General features: G+C 39.1%; 1 protein-coding gene across 9 annotated transcripts; it reads left to right on the top strand.

Annotated features, from left to right (window-relative positions):
* The first annotated feature begins 177 nt into the window (after positions 1-177).
* Positions 178-24,583, top strand: nt5c3a (5'-nucleotidase, cytosolic IIIA). 9 transcript variants are annotated; one of them, XM_005455167.3, is made up of 10 exons: positions 178-228; positions 306-351; positions 516-760; positions 20,560-20,658; positions 21,191-21,260; positions 21,379-21,511; positions 21,633-21,722; positions 21,820-21,982; positions 22,280-22,480; positions 22,748-24,583. In XM_005455167.3, the coding sequence occupies exons 3-10, from the start codon at positions 623-625 to the stop codon at positions 22,847-22,849; spliced, it is 996 nt and encodes a 331-aa protein (XP_005455224.1). In that variant the 5' UTR covers positions 178-228; positions 306-351; positions 516-622; the 3' UTR covers positions 22,850-24,583. The 9 variants fall into 9 exon arrangements, with proteins under 9 accessions (XP_005455224.1, XP_003450325.1, XP_019220236.1 ...); XM_005455169.4 differs by having other exon boundaries at positions 213-228; positions 494-760; XM_003450277.4 differs by having other exon boundaries at positions 187-351; positions 565-760.
* Positions 24,584-25,144: the final 561 nt, after the last annotated feature.

Below are 25,144 nucleotides of genomic sequence, written 5' to 3'. Positions count from 1 at the left end.
ATTATTATTATTATTATGATTGAAGGCCATAAGTACACACTATGATGTTAATGTAGACAAAGTACTGTTATTCCACTTATTATTGGATTTTTGGAGTACATGCGGTATGAAAACTTTGACTTTAGCTTACATTTTGGTGATTAAGTTTAATTTTATTTTGGTACTTCCTGTTGTAACGGAAATGTTTTATTTTGAAAACTAGGAACGCAAGAAGCCAAGAAAAACGCGGTACAAATATTACATACGTTCTTGTAAATATACGTGAGTAGAGATAAAAAGAGCTCACTTTTTTTTTTCTTTTTTAGCGGAGTTTAAGTTTTCGGAAAGTACATCTACACCAGAAGCCAAAAGGTGAGTTTATTTTGAATGTAAGTTTTGAAAGATTTCGATCTAGCAAGTTTGCTAGCTTATCTGCTGCTGCTTAGCAACCGGCAAATTAAGGTCTGGTTTGAATTAGTTTCTTAGAAAAATCACACACATTTTGCCCCCATAGTGACTGGTCACATTCTGTATAGACGATCTTTGATTGCGTGATTGCACCAGACGGCAGGCGTCTGTTGACAGGAGGAAGGACGGGACTGATCGGTCGGCGGGCAGGTCGGTGAGAAAGCGGCGGACCGTCATGGACAGGACGGCGGTGGTAAAGGTCGGAGCCGCGGCCAGCGCCAGTGTGTGTGCTTTGTTCGGCGGCGTGGTTCTTGCCCAGTACATCGTCGCCAAAAAGAAGCGAGCTGGAAAGAAAACCAGGATCATAGAAATGGTGAGTAAAAGTAGACCATTTAATTTCATCAAGAGCGGTAAGAAACAGGAAAAGAAGGCGCAAGGGCTTCAAAGTAAAGGTGCATAACAGCTATTCCGTCTTTATCTAAAGACAGAATAGCTTTTTTATTTTGTATTTTTACAAAAGCATTTTTGTGTGAAGTGTTTAAGATTTAACAGTTGCTAAAAATTATGCGTGGGTCGGACGAGTTATTTAATGTGTTTATGTAGTAAAAAACTTGTTATGACATTGTATTTTGTTCACTGAAACACTGACAGGAGGTTGGAGCATGCGTTCAGAAATTTTCGACCGGAAATGGGAAGCTATGCTCTTGTTATCTTGACATTAATGGGCCTACACGATGCTCTACGCGTGCGCGACAGTTCCTTAAAACAGCAGCTGTTTAGAGGTCACCAGGCAGCTTTTCTCCCACAGAAAGAGCAGGAGCCACTTATATGCAGTAACAGCTGACCCTCTGTGTCAGTGATGCTCTGCAGTTCTTTCAACATTAGAAAAACGCTGAGTGCTACTGTCTACTGCAGGTTATGCAATCATCAGGAGCGCAGGTAGGACTCTAGGTCCAGCTCTCTAACCATTCTAGCAGGAATCAGAATGGTCTGGTAAAGCATAAACAGTTGACACAAACATGAAGGAAAGAAATGTGTGGGGAAGTCATATGACTGTGTTGTTAAAAAGGTGGGAAACAGCAGCACATAACTTTGTTGTTATGTATGAGCCATTATATAAAACAAACACACTGATAGTTATGATTTTTCTTTTAGTTTGTTCACACTGAATTATGTACATCTTTTATTTTAGGAAAAAAAAACATGCCATCCAAAGTCGGTGTCAACCACCAAGGAGCTTTTTAGATTCCCTTCCAAAAATAAACAGCAGTGTAATAAAACATTTTTAAACCACCTCCTGAAAGACTTCCTAAAAAATAATACTGAGGCAGGGAAAATCCTGGGTATGCAGTATGCTGTCCAGCATTAGGAAAAACTTTACCACACACAACATATTTCTCTTTCATTTTTTTAAAAGAAATCTTTACCTATAACTTTGTTTTTATAATGTATTCTACAGACACATAGTTTGACATTTGGTAGTTGGTGCAGCAAAGAATGTGAGATTGAATGTACATATTTTGTCATTGTAAAAATCCATATTAAACAAGCTTTCATGCTAGATTATATCCAGAAGTACTGTAATATATATGAAACACCAACCGAGCCATTATTTTGTGTTAGTCAAAGCTGTTTGTGTACAGTTTCTATCCAAAACATTCACACATTTATAACCTAATTTACTAGAAATCCCCTTGAATTCAGTTGGCACATTCACATTCTGAAGTGGCTGCAGCAGCAGTCAAATGCTTTGGCTCCAGATAAAGATTTACATTTTTGCTGATAGTAATTTTCATAGCAGGTATCCTCCTGTCATTAAGTCATAGGCCATTGTTGCAAGACAAAGCACATAAAGAAGAACTGTCTGCTTTGTATAAAGCTCTGATAATGTACTGAAGAAAAACGTGTCAATGGACAGTTTAATGATCATTAATATGTAAATTGTCATAACTGTTGATCATCTGGTTCCATAATGACATCTCTCACTTTCTCAACAAAATCCAAAGTGTTCTGGATGTTGTGTTTAGAGCTGCCTAAACACCACATCGAATTAAAGATCGAAGCCAGAAACTTTGAGGTGTTATAAGAGACTGAGTTGCTCATACAGACAATTGGTTGTAAAGGTACACCTTGTTTATGTATCTTCAGTAAACCATACAGACTTGGTGTAGTTTCCCCTGGGAATAGCCTGTGGTATGAGGTCCGGTCAGTAGCATTCTCTTATTCTAACTGCTTCAGACAATCTATCATCTTCATGTAACCACTACCTGCGTTTCATTTCAGGGGCTCATCAAGTATTTTTGTCACTAAGCTGTGACAAAATTTTCTCATGATTGTCTTTCTGGTTTTCTGCAAAACTGTGCACCTACCCTTGTCTGCCGGAAGGATGATAATGCTGTTGCCGTTACTAAGTGATGTGAGTGCCTTCCTCTCCTCCAGAGCTGAGACAGGCCAAAACCTTCGTCTGCAGTTACTCTGCTTCCACATCTGCATTGTTGTTGTTTCAAATTGCTGATTCTGTGGCTGTGATCAGTTCCACTAGTGGGATTTGTCTCTGCGTGGTATCAAAGTTCATCCCTTTTGCAAGGATATTTTTCTCTGCTTGAGTGAGTTGTCTGTCAGACTTTTTTGGTCTCACAATAACATGTGCAGACAAAAACGATAAGCAGACACACTGGCATGACCATAAATGATAGAAAACTGCAGTTTTTTAACTAATGAATCAAGTGCACATAAATTAATTCAGTAGCACGATTATTTATTTTTTCCACATGGCTTCTTTGGTGGGTGTTCCACTCTCTGAGGAGAAACCCTGCTAATGTTGGTATTAAAAGTAAGGTCTTTTTTAGCCACATGCAAATATTTAATTGTCCAACATTAAGAAAACCTTTGGCACACACAGCAGATATGTCTTTGACTTTTTCTCAAGAAATCTTTAATCATAACTGCAAAAGACAGATATGAGATTGAATGTATATCTATTTTGTTGTATTTGCTGTGCTAGTCAAAGCTGTTTGTATGCAGTTTCTATCTAAACATATATGCACAGCCAGTTTACTTGAAAAACAATTAGCTGAATTCTGCAGGAACATCTCCCATTTTATTCGTTTGTGGAAACTTGAAAAGTGGCTGAAAGAGCAGTCAAATGCTGTGGCTTCAGATAAAGATTTACAGTTTTGTCAGTTGTAATTTTCATAGCAAATATGCTCTTGTCATCATGTCATAATTGCTCTTTTATTTGCTTTGTCTCGCAACAACGGCCTCACTGGCTTGTTTAAAACTCTGATAGTGTACTGAAGGAAAAACATTTCCATTTGAGAAATGGTGTCCAAAAACTTTAGTCTGTCTTTGTTGATATGCTCCTCAGTTCACAGGTTTGAAGTTTATTCTTTTTATTGTTCAAGTTTGTTCCTTGACTGCTGTACGCCTGTGTGGAAATGTCAGTTTGTGAAATTAAAGCTGTTAAATGCATCATAGTAATCTGATGTGATGGAATGACCAAAAATGAGAGATATCAGTGTTCATCCCGGACAGGATAGTACTAGATGAGACGTGAAACTGAGTAGTTGTTAATGCATCTGGGAGTTAACTAATGGCCTCAGAGCTATCAAGTCAGAGGTTCACAAAATCTATTAACTGACTTTCTTTATATTTAAACAGCATACAGGGTTGAAAATGAAAGTGAGCTCATCCAAAGAGAAAAAAAGTTGGAAGAAATAAAAGAAAAAAACCCTATTAAAACAACCAAGTCAAGAGTTATGAGAATGACAGCAAACAGTTTGTTTAAAAAAAAAAAAACATACAGGAGGGCAGGAAGTGGAATAACTAAAAAAGCAGGTGTATTGATTTTAGGAACAATAGAGTGTGTTTAAATAGTATTGGTGGTGCCAGTAACATGGGGTTTGCAATAGCAGAAGTTGCAGGACACATTAAAGTGATAGTATTTGCTGTAGTAGTGTAACTGGCGTCTCTGTAGTAGTTGAGTCTTCTGTAGTAAAAGATTTGAAAAGTTAGTGAAGGAGAAGTATTTCTATCAGTGGCAGAGGAAGTCATAGAAATGACGCTTCTGCTTGAAGATCTGTCAGTATGAGTGCAGTTGTTTGTCAAAGGTGCATGTGATTAAGGAACCGTACCCTGATTAGTTATTTCTCAGGTTGTTCACAGGTCATGAAATCATAGCTCATGACCATCAGGGTGGGGATGGATGCATGCATTTATTCCTTGATGAGCTTTGAACTGGGCATTCGAGGATTTGGTGACAGAATCCCAAACCGAATAGTGACCTGTGTTCACACTCATGTACAGAGTCTGAACAGATTTCAGTTTACCCTGGCAAGGGATTTAAAGTTATGCTACAAGTTACTAAAAAGGCACCTTGGTGGCATTTAAACGTCATCGGCTCAGCCACCATCATTTACAAGTTGCTTTTTATTTTAGTAGTGATTGCATTTAAGCAGAAAAAATATAAGTTGTGCTTATTTTGATTTAAATCTTTAAAAGATGAGATTTGCCCTTTACAGCTATTTTTATTTTCAAACATTGTCTCAAAGCCACTGGAATAGTGACATCAAGAGTTAAATTAAACTGTTAAATTCCTAAACCGACATGTAAAAAAAGTTGTGCTGAGATTAAGCTGACCAGCGTACAACATAACAATGTAGTATTAGTTGAGAAGTCAAAGTATAAATTTAAAGCTAAAATAGTAACAATAACATGTGCAGACAAAAACTGAAGGCAGACAGACTGGCATGAGCATAAATGATAGAAAACTGCACTTCTCACATGACTCTAAAGTGTCTTACTAATGAGTCAAGTGCACATAAGTTAAGTAAATAGCATGGTTATTTATTTTTTCCACATGGCTTCTTTGGTGGGTGTTCCACTCTCTGAGGAGAAGCCCTGCTAATGTTGGTATTAAAAGTCCAGTAAGGTCTTTGTAGCCACATGCAAATATATAATTGTCCAACATTGAGAAAACGTTTGGCGCACACAGCAGATATGCCTTTGACTTTTTCTCAAGAAATCTTTAATCATAACTGCAAAAGACAGATTTGGAAGGCAGTGCAGCAAAGAATATCAGATATAATGTATATATTTTGTTGCATTTGCTGTGTTAGTCAAAGCTGTTTGTATGCAGTGTCTAGCTAAACATATATGCACAGCCAGTTTACTGGGAAAAAAATTAGTTGAATTCGACAGGAACATCTCTCATTTTATTCGTTTGTGGAAACAGAAGCAGTCAAATGCTGTGGCTTCAGATAAAGATTTACAGTTTTGCCAGTTGTAATTTTCATAGCAAATATCCTCTTGTCATCATGTCATAATTGCTCTTTTATTTGCTTTGTCTTGCGACAGCGGCCTGTCTAATTTGTTTAAAACTCTGATAGTGTACTGAAGGAAAACGTTTCCGTTTGAGAAATGGTGTCCAAAAACTTTAGTTTCTCTTTGCTGATATGCTCCTCAGTTCACAGGTTTGAATTTATTCTTTTCATTGTTCCAGTTTGATCCTTGACTGCTGTACGCCTGTGTGGAAATGTCAGTTTGTGAAGTTAAAGCTGTTAAATGCATCATAGTAATCTGATGTGATAGAATGACCATAAATGAGAGATATCAGTGTTCATCCCTGACAGGATAGTACTGGATGAGACATGAAACTGAGTAGTTGTTAATGCATCTGGGAATTAAGTTTTCGTAGTGTTGTCCTCAGTGGTATCAAGTGAGTATCTCGTTAATATTTACTGATTTTAGCATAAATATGTGTTGTATTAACAGACAGCAGAAGTTTAAATCTGATTTTAAGTTACGCTATAGACAGCTTAGATTTTGAGAAAAAATAAAGTCCTTTTATCCATAGGCTTTCATTGTTTACATTGAAGCGGATAGTGATGTCAGAACCCTGCTCTGAGAGAATTACATATTATGTTGAACCTTTTCAATTTGCAACTAGGGAGGAAAACATCCCATATAAATAAAATGAAAACAATTACGGAGGCAAGAGTGCGACAGAATTGTTGGTATCTGCAGCAACTTTCCTATACGCTAACTGAGAAGCAGAGTGTTATCTGTAAAGAGCTCCTCTCTCTGTCATCAGCTGTTAGAAGTACTCTATTTTCATGTGAGCATTTATTTGCTTTTCCAGTTGACTAATTGCATTACTAAATGCATAGAGAGAAAAGTGCAGAGAAACGTGCAGTCTGTTGGAAGTTGCCTTGTTGTCTGTTCTCCTGTTTTTATCTACATGATGATACTGATTACACTTATTGTGTTGTCTTAGTGGCCTTGATAGTTGATTATATGAACAAAACATTTAAATGAATGACGGTAATTTCTAGGTTTCTAACATCATATTCAGCAGGCATTTGTAGCTATGTGTGTATGTGTTTCCAAGTGCTGCAGTTTGCTGCACTTTATGGAACTGTGATTCTAGAGCCTTTCCTGTTGCAAATGTAATAAAAAAGAGGAGTTTGAGGCAAGTGGTGTTTATTTAGTTGCAATTTGCACTGTCACCGCTGGATGCCACCAAAACTTACACACTGCTCTTTTAGGTGAAGGAGCTTGCTGGACTGTGTTTAACTGTTGTGACCACTAGAGGGTAGAACAGTGTAAGTTTTCCCTTCTCCATCTCTGCCAAACCTTACTGTATATATGTAATGTGGTTCTGCAGAGAAAAAATTGACCAAAACAACTTAGGGTTTGGAAATATATAGGCTTTAATGATGAATACACTGTTGTAAAGAAAATGTAGCTCTCCAGTGACTAGCTGAATTGGGTATACTTTTAACAAGACAACCTATACAAAAAGCTGAACATGCTACAGCTGGTTGTTAGCAGAGCGTTGAAGGGTTTATAAATATATAGGGTGTTATACAGGTGTTACTATTATGTGTTTTGATATTTGCAGACTGTCTGTTGGTATTAAAGTGTGACAGTTTGGATAGCACTGCTGGATGCATACATAGACTTAATTATTATCTTGAAAAAGAAAACAACAGGGAGAGAGAGAAGTTGAGACTAAGGTTGTGTAGTGACTTAAAATGAATGGTTTATAATGTGCTATGTTGAATGAATGAAAACATGTATTACACTTTCAGTTATTAGATTTGCATAAGAAAAAATTGTTCAGACAAAAAAGGCAGTTTTGGTTTGTCAGTTTTAAGACTGCTCTTGGCATTCAGTCTCTCAGCAGGTTGGCAAGCACTTATTCTAGTGAACAAACTTTGTTATCATTAGGAACAGATTGCTGTCACGCTGCCAGCCATAGTGGCTCCCAGTGTGGGTGTGGTAATGGGAGACTAAAGGGTTTCCTTAAAGCTGGCACCATGTCACACATTAATCATACCCAGGCTGGTATTGCTATCAAAAACATGTTTCGAGTTTGTCATAAAAGTAGTGAAGATTGGATTAATGTGGGATTTCAGCTTGGATACATCTATTCATGTTCAAGATGATGATTGTTTGGATGCTTTTACTGTGATGGTAAAGGATTTTACAGTGGTTGGAGTTTGGTTTGGACTCACTAATCGTGGCTAATGAGAACACTACTTTCCCTGCTGTTGTGCTAAAGAAGAGCTGAAATCAGTCTTTAAAATCCTCATTAGACCTGAATGTAAATTTTTGTGCTTGTTAGTATATTTAATGAAGACATGCAAAATTTGAGCTTCATACCATGGAAATTTTCTTATTTCTAATTAGGGATCACTCAATTTTTAGGCTGCATTCACAGGTGATGAAATCATAGTGCATGAACATTAGGGGGTTACATTCAGTCAGGCTATGCATTTAATCCTTGATGAACTTTGACCTCATCATGCCAGGACTGGATCACAGCATCCTGAACCTAACAGTAACCTCTGTTCAGACTCAACATGTGGGATTTCAGTGGACTCCTAACAGAGGATTGAAAGTCTGTGGTTTTTAAAAAGTGAGGTGCTCATCCACCATTTGCCTATTTGAGAACTCAAGATTTAAATTGAAATTGTTTTTGTTAGCCTGATCATTTCCATGAAGTTGACTGCTTTTTGGGGTGCTATGGTCTTACAATAACGTACATTATTTATATATTTCGTGCAACATCTTGGTTGGGTGTGCTGTCTCTCCAAGGCTATGGAGGGACAAGATGTGTTAATTTTGATATTAAAAATGCCGCTGGGTCTTTATGGCCACATGCAAATATGCAATATTTTCTAAACAAACAGATTAAATCAGTGAAATTAAACAAACCTGAAACTGAAGTACTGAAACCTCTGTGCAGTACATGGCTCAGAATAGCATTCTAACATCATATGATCTGTACGGATAAGACAATAATCCCAGTGTATGCCTAAAAATATCAGACCCTGCCATTGTTTTATCCCCTGGAGCTGTGAATCTGATTAGAAGCGGCTTGGTGGTGCAAGGATGGATGTTAGTTGAAGGTTTGCATTTTGGAAAGTGTGAAATTGCACATTTCACACTAAAAGTAATGGCACAGATTTCAGCTGGCTTTTGTTGCTTGGTTTGTGCAACCAAAATACGTGAAGGCAGAGTTAAATCAAAATGTGTTTGAACAGAAACAGTATTATCCTGCCACACAACTACACCAAACAGTCACTGGGCCTTTTCTTGTAAAACCGTGAGGCAGCTGTGTCTCTGTGAGGCTCATGCTTGTGCTGCAGGGACCTATTATAGGGGTGAGATGTAACCGGAGAGAGTTGACCTAATTTTTGGGTGTTGTGGTATGCAAGGGAGTCGAGGTGATCAGAAAAGAAGACGAGGTCATCTCACAACCCAGTCTCTGCCATCTTATAGCAACAACACCAGCAGCACAGACAGCAGGGAACCAAGCCTTGTTCAGCGAAATTCAAGCCTGTGGCATCGTGTCAGTGTCGCACAAAGGTCCAAATGTTGTTATGCAACATTCCCTTTTATGTTCTCTGAAATGCTGATAATAGAGTTCTTAGAGGCTGCCCCCACTTCATGAAAGCTGTAAACAGACTTAAGGTCCCTCCAGACTGTGAGCTTTGAGCAATAATTCAAGGAAACTTAGATATGCCATTGAGTTTCATGTATGCAGACTATATGGTGATAATACCTTCACCAATCCAATGCTGTTTTTTCCCATGGTTTGTGATCCTTGGTGCACGCAAGATGTGATAGCTGGCGGAAAACTCAATTCGATGTTTCTTTTTTATATAGCGCCAATTCAGAATAACAGTTGCCCTTAAAAACTACCTTTAAAGCTCAACTCTAAAGGCTCAACTCTTAACTTTCATTTGTAATTTTATATAGTCATCTAATTACTTAGCATTAGTTTCTTTGCTTCTTAGCTTCTTAACTTGGAGTTGTTGACAAAAATGTGACAAACATGTGACAGCTGACCAGGTTTCTGAATGTTATCCATTGCAAACTGCAGGTTTCTCAACTAAATATCAGGGCCAATGATGGACTTTTACTGATAGCTCCATTGATCAGACATTTTATTGATTAAGTAAATTGCATATCAGTTGCATGATTGAATACTGATATGAGAAAAGTTATCTAGGAGTTGACTTTAATGCAAGAACTTGCTCAGCCAGAATACCAGTTTGTGTGCATATATTTCTAAAAGAATGTTGGACGTGTTCAGACTCATCCAGAAATGTAAAGACAGTGTAGTTTGCATGTTTCTACATGTTTAGATCTGCGTGATCTATATGTATGACAATTTCCAGAAAGATGAGCATAAGATATGTAAAATATATATATTTATATGTGTTAACTTGCATTGAGTCACGTCTATTAGTTGATCTGTCATGTGTGACTGACCACTGTACGACCAAGCAGCTTGATGCTTACACCGAACGTTGACCCCTGTGACCTTTAATGCATCGTCAAGCATTTTGCTGCATTTGTGTGTTTCCACGAGGAGGGGGGTGTGCTGTGTGTTTAAAAATGTGTGTGCTCAGCAGCAGTCATCAACCCATTCTCATTGATTTTAAAGGTTTCCTTTTTTAAAAAGGGGTCCAAGGTCACATCAGTGGAACAAGGGTAAATTACCAATGCCCTTTTCCTCCCACAGCTCAATTTCACAGCTGTTTATATGAGGTTTGTTTGTGTGTGTGTGTGTGTGTGTGTGTGTGTGTGTGTGTGTGTGTGTGTGTGTGTTTACAGGGGTCACTGTATTTGAGTGTTCGAGCCCTTCTGTATAGGGGGAGGGCCTATGTTTTCTAATCTATTTTGAGCAAGAGCCCCTCCCTCCCTTGCTGTTTCTGTAGATATATAAGGCCTCTGCAGACACACAATCTTTTCTTCACTCTCGTTTTAGCTGAGACGCCAAACTGGAGGTAAGTTTGTGTGTGTGTGTGTGTGTGTGTGTGTGTGTGTGTGTGTGTGTGTGTAGGAGGAAGGAAGGGAGGGAGGGAGGGGTGTTTGTTTCAAATGGTTGTACTCCAGGCTGCATGCAGTTTTATTACACATTTATTGCAAAAATTCATTAAGTGCAACAAATTCTTGCTGTCAATGTTCATGAAAAAAATTTCTAAGCATTTAGCGGTTTTGATGTTTAAAACATTGGCTACAATTCTGAAATTGGGACATTTCCCAAACTTGTTGATTTGTAATGTTGTAATCAGCCGTTGCTAAGAAGATCATGACCGTTAAGTAGTCTTAGACACATAACATGTAAGCTGTGAAGCAGCGTTTCATAATAAACAGGTTTAGATGTCGATGCCATCAAGGAAACATACCCATAAACTGCCATTTCATAGTTTGAGTGCTTTTTAGTAGGTCACCCCTCTGGCAGCCCATTAAATCTCTTTTAAACAAATGTAATCTTATCCTTTTAACAGTGACCCAGAATATAGTCTTCACTCAACAGATGTGAGATAAGTTGTTTCCATGCTTAGATTCCTGAATGAGGCCTTTTTTAGGGTAGATAATACATGAGACAAGCTCAATTTTTAGCTTCTTAATGTTTTTGTGTTCTTAATGTTGTGTTTATAGATTCAGAATAATTTATGAAGTGGTAACGAGTCAAATGCTACTGTAAGTGTAAATTATGTTGGGTGGGTGTGTTTGTGAAATGGTGAAACTGTTGTCTGTGTGCATTTAGTTTGTTCTTCTTCCTTCTCTGGCTGTTTGTTTGGTTGAGACCCAAACACATAACTGTGCTGCACAAGAGACATCACAAAAACACAAATGAGCAAAAACAAAAATGGATGATCACCTATCATTGGCTTAACATAACTATTCTTTACTTGTGAAATAACAGGTGTGGTGTTATTCAAGGTGAATTGTTGCACAACAAGGTCATTTAACATCTCTACACAAATACACTCATTCTCTCAAACACATGAGGTCATCTTTCCAACAACCTTTAAAACTGTCCTCCACTAGAGACTAATTGCAGGACTATGTCTGTTATTAGTTGGTCTATGAAACACTAAATTATATATATTTTCAGTGAAAGCTGCATTCACAGTGGAGGCCCAGCCTGTGTTTAAACTAAGTCTCTGAAAATCCTAAAATTACTGAAGTGATGCATTTTCCTGTTGCTTCTGATGTTAGTGGTTGTTTTTGTTTGTTTTAAATCTCCTCCATTATTCGTTCAACCTTTCCTGTCCTGTATAATTCCTTAAACTGTAAGCATTAAAATTACTCCATGATTTGGACTGTATAAAGATACAGATGGGTTTGGAATGTGAGGAATCGAACATTTATATGCAAATACTTATTAGTGACTATGCACTAGTAGTATCATAACGACTATTTCGTTATACATGTTTATACTCAAGAAAAAACTACCTCGTACCTCAACGTCTGGAGTGTGATGAGACATGCAATATGTCATTTATTCAGTAAGTTAGATATGGTTCAACCCACTGAATATCTTAGCGCGTGCCCAAGAGCATCTTGCCACTTAGCAGCCATCTTGGTAATACCTTTGAGCAGTTAATTTGGGCTAACAAGACCAAGCCCTCCTTCTAAATGAATGATGAGATGAGTACACGGGAGAAAATGCATGTAGAGAATCATTAATCAATCATTTGATTTATATATATAAATTAAAAAAACAAAAAAAAACTTTACTTGGTGACTTTTCCCCAGAATAAGGTATAAATTATAAATCAGCATGTTGATTACGTTGGTCTGACACTAGCCCCTCCCAACACAACACTTGAACTAATGCCATGCCAGTTCATGTTATGGATACAGATTACCAAGAAAAATGACAAGCATCATGACATGACCTATATTTTATCTCAACTGCACTCGTCTAAGGTTTCATTGCTGGCTCCTGCTCAGTTGCAGTGTTACTGTGTTGACAAAGCTCCCCACAGAAATCCGGAAACAGACGTATAAACATCTGCCAGACTACTCATAACCACTTTTATGGTACTTCCTGCTACAGTAGATGTCACAGGGGCCGCAAATTGACATGACCCACACACAAACTCAGACTCGCAAGGAAAAGACACCACCAGCCACACTTTTGCTAACTTGTAAAAAGTGATCAAAACATCTTTATATTTATAACTGAATGCTCAACTTCTTTGCAAAGTATTTCTTTTCCCCTTGATTCAGCCAAATTCTAAGGTTGTCTGGTATATTGTAGTTCTAATGTACACGAACTGATCTGAGCTGTCCTGCTGTGTGTGACATTTAGAAATGTCAGCAAATTAAAAGGCAGGAATTAGAGCTGGGCGATAAAACGATAACGATATGTATTGCGAAATAACTTCTTCTCGATAGAAAAATGAAACTATTGCGATAGATCTCATCCCTCTCTCTTACTCTCTTGAAAAAAAAAAAAAACGAAAAAACCCAACCAATCCAAATTAAGTAGCGCCGAGCCAAACCACGTCACGTGACTTGTTACGTACGTGCCAAGCCGCACGTGCGTATTTGTTTGGGAAGCAGCCGACCGGGTAATGGAGAAAATGAGTGTGCCAACTACAGAAAAATCAACCGAGCGCTTGGGTGATCAGGTTACCGAAGGGAAAACGGATGACAATTCGAATGCCGAAGAGATTGTTGAAAAGAAGGGCTAGAAAAGTTCCGTAGTGTGGAGGTATTTCGGCTATTTGAAGTCTGATTAAAAAAAAAAAAAACAGAGTAGCGCGCACTGTAAATTGTGCCGAAAGCATGTTCCCACAAAGTCTGGAAATACAACAAACCTTTTTTATCACCTGAAGCAGTGCCACCCACTAGAGCACGCTCAATCTCTGACTGAAAGCGCTAATTCACCATTGTAAACAACCTGGGGAATTCCTGCGAAGCAGCAACAGTCAATTGAGTCGGCTTTCTCCAGCATCTTACCATATGACCAAAAAGCTAAGAGACATAGCAACATAACGAATGCCATAGCTTACTGTCTTGCTAAAGACATGCTACCAATAAACACGGTCGAAAATGAAGGATTCAAACAGCTAATTAAGGTAATGGATCCTCGTTACCAACTCCCTGGACGTAAACATGTCTCTCAGACAGCGCTTCCAAAGCTATATAGAGAGTGCCGTGAGGCTGTTGAGAATGAGCTACAAACTGTGTCGTTCTTTGCTACTACATCCGACATGTGGTCAAGTCGCACGTCAGAACCTTACCTTAGCCTTACTGCCCACTATATCGACCAAGACTGGAATCTGAAAAGCAAATGTCTTCAAACTGCCTACCTTCCTGACGACCATACGGGTGAAGTAATTGCATTAGGACTGTCAGAAGCGCTTGCAAACGGTAGTAACCAGACCGAAAAGCAGCGCACATTTCGGTGCTTTTTTTTTCCTGAGCCAATTCTAGCCAATCATTTTACGTTTCCGAGGATAGTAGGCGGGGCCAGGTACGTATGTTCTTTTAGAGCAGAGCTACAGATTAAAAATGCCCAAGGCGAAGCGATCAAAAGTCTGGCTGTACTTCACAGCAAAAGATGCAAACTCAGCAGCCTGCAGCAAGTGCTTTAAGCTGATACTGTGATACTGTCAAAGGAGGTAACACCTCAAATCTGATGAAACACCTGGCGACGCATAGCGGGTTTTTTTTAAAGCCGAGAAATGCGCCGTGTTTGATAGCTTGCTGCGAGACCTCACACCGTGCACATCTACTGCGGGTGTGGTGCCTGTTATCAGACCCGGAGTTAGCAACATCCCCCAAAAACCCGAAGAGTAGAGTCCTGGCCCCTAGCCCTGTCAGCGTAGCAGAAATGATGACGGATGATGATGACAGCAGCAGCCGTTCTCCTCTGCGTGAGTAGCTTCATGTTGTTTGTGTGTAATTAACGTTGAGTAGGCTAACCACATTATTACATTAATGCATGTAAGGTGAACTAGCAAACACCGTCGTAGTTACATGCGGCTGTCTTCTTGTTTGATGGCAGATACTCCCTTCACCCTGGCCAAAAAGGCTAAAATGACCAAAGAAAAAGTGGAAAACAGTTAAACATGAGAGGTTTTTGGACAAAGTTTGTTTTTTTTCCATTGTTTAAGCGCTGCTTCCAGCCAAGAGTGATACCATATATGCCCTATAGCTGCAGAAAAGGCTAACATTGTTATCTTTTTACAAAAAAAACAGCTGAACATGAGAGGTTTTTGGACAAAGTTTGTGTTCTCCATTCTTTAAGCACCGGCACCGTTTCAAAAGTACCGGTTTGGCACCGGTATCGGATAAAACCTAAACGATACCCATCCCTACTGGGGACTGAGTGAAGACAAACAAGTCTGCATCACAACCGATAGTGGGATAAATATAGTGAAGGCCACATCCCTGAACAACTGGACCCGGCTGCAGTGCTTCGGACATCGACTTCACTCAGCTATCGGTAAGTTGGGGAGCAGAATAAAATTAAAAATGCCTTTAATTGTGTTTTTGAGCCCATGTAAATATATTAAAAGCTAGAGATCTAAATCACTTCCATTGTCATTGTTAAAAAAATAAACATCAGAAAGAACATTCTTCATGTCAGCCTATTTATTTGAGGTAATAGTTGCTGTTGACTTGCATAATAGGCAAATATTCAGTCACTCCTCAGTGTAAATCAAGTTGACAAAATATGCCAAATAAAATTTAGAATTTTTGGGTTCTATCAGGATCCCAATTGGCTAATAAAGAACCTCAGCTCTTTTTACTGTAAAGAATATTAAATCATGATTCCACCAAATGGGGCAATTCAAGACAAAAAGAGCAAGTGATGAAAACGGCAAATATAACAATGATGTTGATAACACCAGCCTCTGTCACCTTTTTAAATATAAGAAAAAAAAAATTTGGTCAGTCTGTCAGCAAAATTAAAAAGTTATGTTTTAGAAAAGTACAATCAAAAAAGTACAATCATAGCAAGTAAGTGGGTTTTCAGGGCTGTGAATTTTATTTGTGACTGAAAAAAAAAGTCAAAGATCTTAAATTAATTTCTGAGGTTAATATGTGCTATTATTTACCTACCTATTATTTATCCACAGAAAAAGCCGTCAAAGACAAGAGGGTGGAGCGAGCTGTGGCCGTGTGTAAGAGAGTGGTGGCCGCCTCCAGTTTCTCTTGGAAGAAAAAAAGGGAATTGGCTGCTGCTCAGGAGGAGCTTCACCTACCCCAGCACAAGTTAGTGACAGAGTCGCCCACCAGGTGGGGCTCATGCCAAAAAATGGTTGGGAGGGTTCTGGAGCAACATAAAGCTATCTCTCAGGTCCTCAGTGCAGATAAGAAGACCAGGCACTTGGTTCCCTCCTGGCAAGATCTAGATGTTCTGGACTCTGTGCATGTGGCCCTGAACCCACTACTGGAATTCACAGATTCACTTTCTGGAGAGTGTTATGTGAGTGTGTCCTACCTCAAGCCGATGCTTCACCTTTTCAGAACACAGATTCTGAAACCATCTGAGGATGAAACACAACTTACAAAAGACCTTAAGATGACAGTCATGGCATACCTTGATGAAAAGTACAATGACCAGATTACAAATGAACTGCTTGATGTTGCAACCCTGGTAGATCCGTGCTTCAAAGTACAATACATTAATGCAGAACATGTTGATGCCATCAAAATGAGAGCAGTGTCTGAGATGTTGGGGCAAATTGAGCACCCGTCCACTTCAGCAGGAACGGAGGAAACAGAAGATGGTGGAGCTGCTGCAGTACTACCAACCCAAAAGAAACAGAGAAAGTCACTGGGCAGTTTCTTTAAGAAATCCCACCGCACCAGCACAGGGCTCACTGAGAAAGAGACAGTTGAAAAGGAGCTTGAAAAGTACTTGCTGATGCAGACAGTGAAATGGACCCACTTGAGTGGTGGAAAATCAACCACAGAAGCTTCCCAAGAGTTAGCTGCCTGGCAAAGCACTACCTGTGCATCCCCGCAACCAGCAGCCCCTCTGAGAGGGTATTTAGTACAGGGGGTAATATTGTGACTTGCCACAGGGCCGCTTTAAAGCCTGAAGCAGTGGATAGACTTGTCTTCCTGTCCCACAACCTGTAGGCTTTTGTCAGACAAGAGAGAGATGCACCTAGGATTTAAAGAATGCTCTGTTAGCATCTTTATTTTAAAACTGTTTGAAAAGCTAAGTTAATTTCCTTTTAGTTCTCAGTTTGATATTGACAAAAGTTAGTTAATTTTGTCTGTTCTTCTGTAAAACAAAATAAGATTTATCTTTAGAATTAATATTTTGTTTCTAAGTGGAATTGACAATTTGTCTGTTTTGTTTGTTCTGTTTTGGAACTTAGACGCTTTAACGGCTACCTTTTGTGTAGTTTGCAATATTTGCAAACTTTGCCTTTATTTATCTGAAACTAAACTAAAGTCTCATGTTAAGTACATCTGCCCTGTTGTTGTGATGTTATTATGGTAAATAAATATTTAAATCAAAACAAGCTGCTGATTATTTCACATTTTACTTGTGAGCAACGGCACATTTAAATCTTACAAATATAGTTATTTGGCTTATATCGTGATATATATCGTTATCGCCTCAAATGAAAAAAACCTATTGTGATATGAAAAAAAATCTTATATCGCCCAGCTCTAGCAGGAATTATTATTAAACCGAATAAATAATAAAAAGCTCATCATCACCAGTACTTTGGAATGAAAACTCACAAAGAAAAGTTATGAGGTGGTGAGGCGCTTTGAGGACAGTCTTGTCTGACTAGGCAGAGCTCATGGCGATGTGATTACAGTTTTTGCCCATTGCTTGAACACATTTTGCAAAAACTCTAAACACAAGTAAACATGACACATCACTGGGAAATATACCATTCACATCTGTGCCAAATTGAAACTCTCTCAAAACCTAAACTCCACTATCAAAACCTAACATTCCTTTGTCAAAATGTAACTCTGTTGATGAAATGACACATACTTGCGTCATATAATAACACTTTCAGATCAGGGGGAACACACTAGTCTACTTTATATAAAACACTGCAGTCTTTGATTTTCACTGTTTATTCAGAAGGCATATTTTCAGGAGACACATTTTCAAACAACCAAAAAAGCAAATAGGCCTTCTCAGTATTGTACATTGCAGTACCATGAATTCAGATAAAGCAAAAAAAACAAAAAAAAAAAACAAAAAACCAATACAGTAATAGAACAAACACTATACTGTAAACACAAAAAATCATGACAATTGTGCATACGTGGGCTCATGGATCCCGCCGTCTGTTGGGGTCTGGCCACAGGACCTCATCAACATCGCAAGCAATGTCTTCTCCCACTAGGCACCGGGGAAAATATCCCCTTGCATGTCGAAATCATCCATGGATTGCTGTCACCTGAATGTCGCCGCAGGCCTGTTCCATTGCCTGCAGAAGAGGCATGCGGGCATGTGGTTGGCGGTCATATACACGCCATCTCCAAGCCGAAAAAAATTCCTCTATAGAGTTTAAAAATGATGAGTAAGGGGGCAAGTATACCACTTCAAGTTGATTGTGGTTGGAGAACCAGGCCGGGACCAGAGCAGCCCGATGGAGACATTATCCCATATCACCACAAACCTGGGCTGATCTGGTCTGTTCTGTACAACTATATTATGGAGAGCACCTAGAAATGTGAGTATATGTTGGCTATTGTATGGACCTAGTTTTGCATGATGATGCAGAAGCCCTCGAAGGCTTACGGCGGCACACTGTGATATTTCCCCCGCGCTGCCCTGGGACGTGCACAATTGCCCTTTGGCCAATTACATTACGACCCCGTCGTCTTGTTTTGCACTGGTCGAATCCAGCTTCATCAATGAAAATGAATTCATGAGGCTGTGCAGCTCCATCCATGGCCAAGATTCTCGGTTAAAAAAAAAAAAAAAAAGAAAAAAAAAAGAGGGAGAACATATTACTGTACTACAGTGGTACACATACAGAACCCTCACCCCATCACACAGGTACCTGTGTAGCTCTCAGAGCTACACATTCATATACATATTCAGCAGCTGAATATGTACTGATATGGTACATATTCAGCTGCTACTGGATTCCACCAATACTGTATTGTAAATGTAAAGGACAGTTACACTTACCCGTACATATTCAGCTCGAAGTCCTTTGACCCTGTCACTGTTCCTCTCAAATGGGACTCTGTAGAGCTGCTTCATGGTGATGCTGCGTTTTCCCAAGATGCGTCTGATGGTGGTGATGCTCACATGGTTTATGTTGTTGAACACTTGCCTGTCTGCAAGTATTTTCTTTCGTAGCTGGTGGAGACGGATGGCATTGTCTGCCCTCACTAGGTCCACAACGGCAAGTTCCTGCTGTTGTGTGAACAGGCGTTGGCGTCCTCCCCCAGAAGGTCTTCGAGTCATTCTAGAGAAATGCAACCACATATTGTCATCGGTTTGCTTATTTTTCTTGCAGTACTTTACTGTATATATTGTATCATCCACTGTACAACACTGTACTTCAATATAAGTAATCATGGTATGTTTCACAAAAACTACCACTTTGGCTGCAAAAGGAGCATTAGCACCCTGCAATATCCTGTACACTTGATATGGTAATGTGATATACTGTAGAACAGTGCTATAAAAACCATCTGAGTAGAGTAGAAGGTAGAGAGGTGAAGACATACCTGTTTTCTAGTCGGAATGTTCTAATTACAGATGCCACTGTGAAGCGGCTTAGATGTGGGTGGACTCTCTGCCCAGCTTCCCTCATAGTCAGGCATGGTTGATGACATGGTCCACCAAAGTTGCTCTTATATCATCAGAAATATGGGTCCGTGCATGGCCTCTTTGACCACCTCCTCCTCCTCTTCCTCTTGCTCTCCCTCCATCCATGCTTGCAAAGTTCTTGAAATGGCTAAACTGAGGGCTTTTTGTAGTTGGCTAATTGGTGTTCAGTTTTGCAAGTAAGTGCCTTCAGGTGTGTATTTGAGTGGTTGCAATTACCCGATGTGTTTTGTATTTTGGATACATGTGTTTTCCAAATGGCACCCTGAAATTTCATTTTTGAACAAAGTGTCTTATGTATGACATAGAGTGTAGTATACAGGACCACGTGTGTTGCATAAAGGAGTAAGTGTGTTGCATAATTGCAACTAGAGTGCAAAGCAGCGCTTTTGTTTAAGGTATGGGTACATGTGTTTGAGGTATGGTAACAAAAGCTTTAAGTTGTGTTACTTTAGTCTCAGCATGGGTTTATAGTGTTCAAGCAATGGGCAAAAACTGTAAGTTACAAGAAAGGTTGAAGTTCACCCCCTCTCAGCAGAGAGTCACTGTGGCTGTTTGTGTGTCTTTCAGTTCGTTATACAACACTGACAGATTCCACACATCAGCTGTTTCATGACCCTCAAACTCTGCATGTGGATCAGGGAACACTGTGTTCAGATATGCTCGAGGTGTTGATGCATAAAAATGCCAGTGACTGTAGTTCAGTTTGAGTATCGTGTGCATGTAGGAGGTGTATTCAAGACAGCACGTCTCCATTTCCTTTGGCACTCTCTTTGACACATACGCTTCAAATGTAATTAATTTCAGTTAAAATCAGCCCAAAGTTCTCAACACACAAACTTCTCTGCAGTGTCCTCATTCTTGTCTCTATACCAAAAAGAGGAGGCAGCTCTAACCAGATTCGTTTACTCTTATGGATATTAGAACCAGAGTCTTTCAAAAATCTCTAAAGCTGAAGAATCTGTTGAGAATTGAAACAGTTATGTTGGTAAATTAACGTTTCCCAAATCTACACTAAAGGAATTTTTTAAAGTCAGACCACACTAACGTGTCTCTCCTTTTCTTTGTCCCTCCAGATGCCTCAGTTTGAGAAAACCACGGTCCACATGAAGGACCATGGGAAGGTGGAGGACAAAATCTGCGGTCTCATCAAAGGAGGAGCTTCCAAACTGCAGGTAAAACATCAGTTTGTGATTATACTAAACCTGCCTGTCTGTCTTTTGGTAAAACACCACCACCTGGTGGTGAAGAAGCTTGTAAGGCTGCAGCAAATGGAAAAAAAAATTTCCGCTTATCACCAGTTAGATTGTGTTTTACTGGCCCAGCATGTTTCACCGGGATTTAGTTGTGAATACAGGTAAAACAGTCCATGTTGAGACAAATATCTAACCATTGGTTATTGACAGGTTAAAATTTAGTAAAACTTTTTTATTATCTTTTGAAATGTATCATTTGTAAACATAACTTTCACAGAGAACAGGAAGTCTTGACTCAGGTATCCCAGGAGAAAAGGCATTTGCCCAAACCGACTTTGTCACCAGTTTAGCTATTGGGTTCCCCGATTGGTTTACACCACCTAAACTAAAAAAGATTTCAGTTGGCAGTTATCACCTCCAGGGCATTCCTTTTGAGGGCCTTTGTTTCTTTTCGTGTCTGATTCAGGGTCTTTTATGGCTCTGGTAAACAAAGTCTTCTTGTCTGTTTCAGATCATCACAGACTTTGACATGACATTAAGCAAATTCTCCGTTAACGGCAAGCGTTGTCCAACGTGTCACAGTAAGTAAAACACAAAAAAGACATTTCTTTTTATTATGCAGCACTTTACAGTGTAAGAAATGTAAACATAAATTGCAGTTCCCCTGTGTGAATCATACCTTCTATTTACTCTGCACAGATATAATTGATAACTGCAAACTGGTAACAGAAGAGTGCAGGGGTAAGCTGCTAGCGCTGAAGAATAAATATTATCCCATTGAGATTGATCCTCAACTCACCATGGAGGAGAAATACCCGTTTATGGTGGAGTGGTGAGTCTCGCACACACCAGCACACTTGTACAAATTCACTTGATTACTTTACTGCTGTATGTTGCTTAAGTTGTGAGGTCTATCTTACTAAAAGTAAAAGATTGTTTTTGCATCTTTACAGGTATTTCAATTCTCACCGACTACTTGTGGAGCAGCGGTTAGAGAGGGACAAGCTGCCAGAGGTGGTCAGAGAGTCTGATGTTGCCCTCAGGTAACTGTAGGGGAAGATGTGGAGGAAACAAAATTACACGTGTGAATCCTGTTTGAGCACAGTGTAAAGGATAAACTGTGCCTGTGTTTGGTTTCAGAGACGGCTTTGAGCAGTTCTTTGACCGCCTGCATCAGCACAATGTGCCTGTGTTCATTTTCTCTGCTGGCCTAGGAGATGTCCTAGAGGAAATCATGCGCCAGGCAGGAGTGTATCACCCCAATGTCAAGGTCGTCTCCAACTTCATGGAATTTGATGAAAATGTGAGTGTTTAATGAAAGACAAAGTCTTCATTTTTGAGTCTTAATTCTGGTGTTTACAGTTAATCTGTAGAGAAATGGAAGCACATTGGCTGAACAAGCTCTGCAGGACGTTTCTTCCTGTTAAAAGGGAGTTTTTCTTTCCACTTTCAGGGGAGGGGCTTGTCTGAATTTTGTTTTTCCTGTATTATTGTAGAATCTTCACTTTACAATATAAAGCACCTTGAGGTGACCATTGTTGAGATTTGGCGCTATATAAATAAAACTGAATGGAAGTTTCATTGTCTCCTTGTTTCGCAGGGCATCTTGAAGGGATTTAAAGGTGAGCTGATCCATGTGTACAACAAACACGACGGTGCCCTGCGGAACACAGAGTACTTCAAACAACTCAAAGAGTACTCCAACATCATCTTGCTGGGCGACTCACTGGGGGACCTAAGCATGGCTGATGGTGTGACCAATGCGGAGAATATCTTAAAGATTGGCTTCCTCAATGACAAGGTACAACCATGACATGCATAGACAGATCCTTAAGCATAGTAAAAATGTCCCTGAACATTGAGTTAGCTGTGTTATCAATGTTACACCTACTCGAGGTCAGTAAGGAAATAATAGAATAGCAGTGCCTCATTGTCTGGGGTTATGGGAATGCCACGTTGAAGGCTTTCTGTCATCTGTCATCTTTCCCTGAAGGCAGGTGCTGTGGCTCCTTGAAGATTGATTACATGAGCTGTCTCCTGACCTTTTCTTTGTGGCCTCTCTTTGCAGGTGGAAGAGCGACTTGACAAATATCTGGACTCTTATGACATAGTTCTGGTGAAAGACGAGACATTGGAAGTCCCAAATGCCATCCTCCAGAAGATTCTTTAAGTCCATCTCTGAGCTGACCGCAAACCCACACCACACCCAGTCCACCTCTCTGTTCCCCCTTCAATCTGGAGCCAGTTAGGCTTGACACCCTTTTTAACCAGCTCCACTCTCTGTCTCAGCACATCACCCTTTGACAGCCTTTTAAAAAGACATTTTACATCTTGTAAATGAAGTCCACTCAGCATCAACAGACTGTCTCTGGTGTGTTTTGTCTGTTGCAGTTCTGATGTTCTTTCTCTATATATATTTTTATGAAATAATAACAAAAAGTGAGATGAAAAAAGCACAAACTCTTACTCCATCTGAATATTTGCACAGTATTGTTATCATAGCTTTTTCTAGGAGTATTTTTATTATGGTGATGTTTCAATACCATGTATGAGGTGCCCACAGATGGACGACACAGTTTGGGTTCTTTTTTTTTCCTTTTTTTGGAGCTATCCCAGCATGCCTGTCACCTCAGTTACTCTACTTTTGCGACTTGGCAGTTAGATGTCATTCTGGCCACTCTTGCAACGTAAGCTGTTGTTGTTGTTAGACATGCCACATATCTGTACAGGTAAAGCTTAGAGGTTGGGAAAGTAATTAAGAACATTTATTAATGGACCTTTTTATCAGTAATACCATTTTTCAATCTCTTGCTTGGTTACAGAAGCATCAGCAGCCAGTATTGGGTTTTTGGTTTTTGGGGTTTTTTTAGATAAAGAAGAGAGATTTTGGGTGTCAACATGAAACTCAAGTGATGATGAGAAACAAGATGAAAAGCACTTTAAATTCTATGTACGGGGAAATCAAGTCTCCTGTAGATGTGCAGAGGTGTGGCACCATTTTGATTTATGGATGTTGGAACAGGTTCTTGGACAGAAAGGCCATGTTTACATGCGTTTAATTTTTATCCAAATGTGCTCATTCATACTTATTTCTACATGTTGTAATGCTACAACTGAAACATTTATGGCAAATGCCATTTTGATTAAGGAGATGGTTTACACGGCTCTCTTACTCAAGTATTCTCTGTGCCAGAGATAAAGGTTACAGAAGTATTAACTAATGCTGAAGTATACCTGTAGTTGTCATTACCGGGAATTACCGGGAACTAAAAAGCCATAATAATTACCGAAAATATGGCACCTTAAGCTTGTCTATTGAAATAAATATTACATTATTTATGAAGATATTTAGTTTATTTCACAGTTTCAGTAAAGAAAGAAGTCACCTGCTGTCTATGGCTCACAAAAACCCAGCATAAGACCTGTTAAATATAATGTGTTTTATCACCTTTTCGTTCTCAATGAGCACTACCTCTAAAATATTCATCTTTATTTTTGGGAGGTTCAGAACTAAAACGTCTCAACATGTTGTGTGGAATGTTGAATTTGTTTGTGGTTTAAATGTGCTGCTATCACCTGCATGTTGCCTTTTGTTATTGTTCAGTTTATGTTAAAGACACGGGACACTTAAAAAGATATATCAATAAAATGGAGAATATTGGCATACTGTAAATGTGGGCATTATATCAAAATGTATATTATTTTACTGCATTTGGAGATATTTTCAGAAGTTTAGGCTGGTGTGTTTTATTTTTATAAGCTGAAAGGCTTTATTTTATGGTGTGAAAAGAAAACATAATAAAGGTATTGTTATCAGGCTGTGCGTGGACAGCAGACTGGATTAACTTAACTGAAAGCTTTGGGTTCATTGGGATTTTAATGTGGATCCTGTAATGTAGGACAAGTGTTTCTCTTAAATATTCCCTATGGTTTACTAGACCATTGACTGAAATGCTTTAAATGATGGGACATTTGCATAATTGTGAAGAAGTGTTGTGATCCATCAGTTAGTCCAAACAGATACATTTGGATGTGGCTATTGCGTATAAATGTTGTATTCACCTGTTTGTAATCAGAGTTATCAAAAATGCCAAATTTACTAATAAATATAATATATCAAATCCAATATTAAAACTGGCCTATTATAAAACAGAACATTATTGAATGATCATAATTACTTGAATAATTATAATTCAGTAAAGAACAATTATAATTCAGTTCTTTATACTGGGAAGAAAGGACAGTATGTCACTGAATTTCTAATTTAAGCCTACTAAGAGAGTTTCCAGAAAGAAATGGTAACTGCATATCTACAAATGTATTTAGTGGTCTTTGAAGTGATGTGCGCAAAGAGAATGTTTAAGAATATGGACTGTTCATTTTGACAGTTGCACATCTGCAGGACGTCATGATTTGGCCGGTGTATCACAAGACGTCCTGCAGATGGCGGCAGTGGACAAGGAGT

Source organism: Oreochromis niloticus, linkage group LG11 (genome assembly GCF_001858045.2).
Source record: "Oreochromis niloticus isolate F11D_XX linkage group LG11, O_niloticus_UMD_NMBU, whole genome shotgun sequence".
Classification (NCBI taxonomy): domain Eukaryota; kingdom Metazoa; phylum Chordata; class Actinopteri; order Cichliformes; family Cichlidae; genus Oreochromis; species Oreochromis niloticus.
The sequence above is the reverse complement of the archived record's forward strand: the minus strand, read 5'-3'. Positions and strand labels throughout refer to the sequence as shown.

Bases quoted from the DNA above. Each gene is read 5' to 3' on its own strand.
- nt5c3a (XM_005455167.3), top strand. From the start codon at position 623: ATGGACAGGACGGCGGTGGTAAAGGTCGGAGCCGCGGCCAGCGCCAGT. The intron at 20,659-21,190 runs GTAAAACATCAG...TGTCTGTTTCAG, and splicing joins GAGGAGCTTCCAAACTGCAG to ATCATCACAGACTTTGACAT. The intron at 21,983-22,279 runs GTGAGTGTTTAA...CTTGTTTCGCAG, and splicing joins TCATGGAATTTGATGAAAAT to GGCATCTTGAAGGGATTTAA.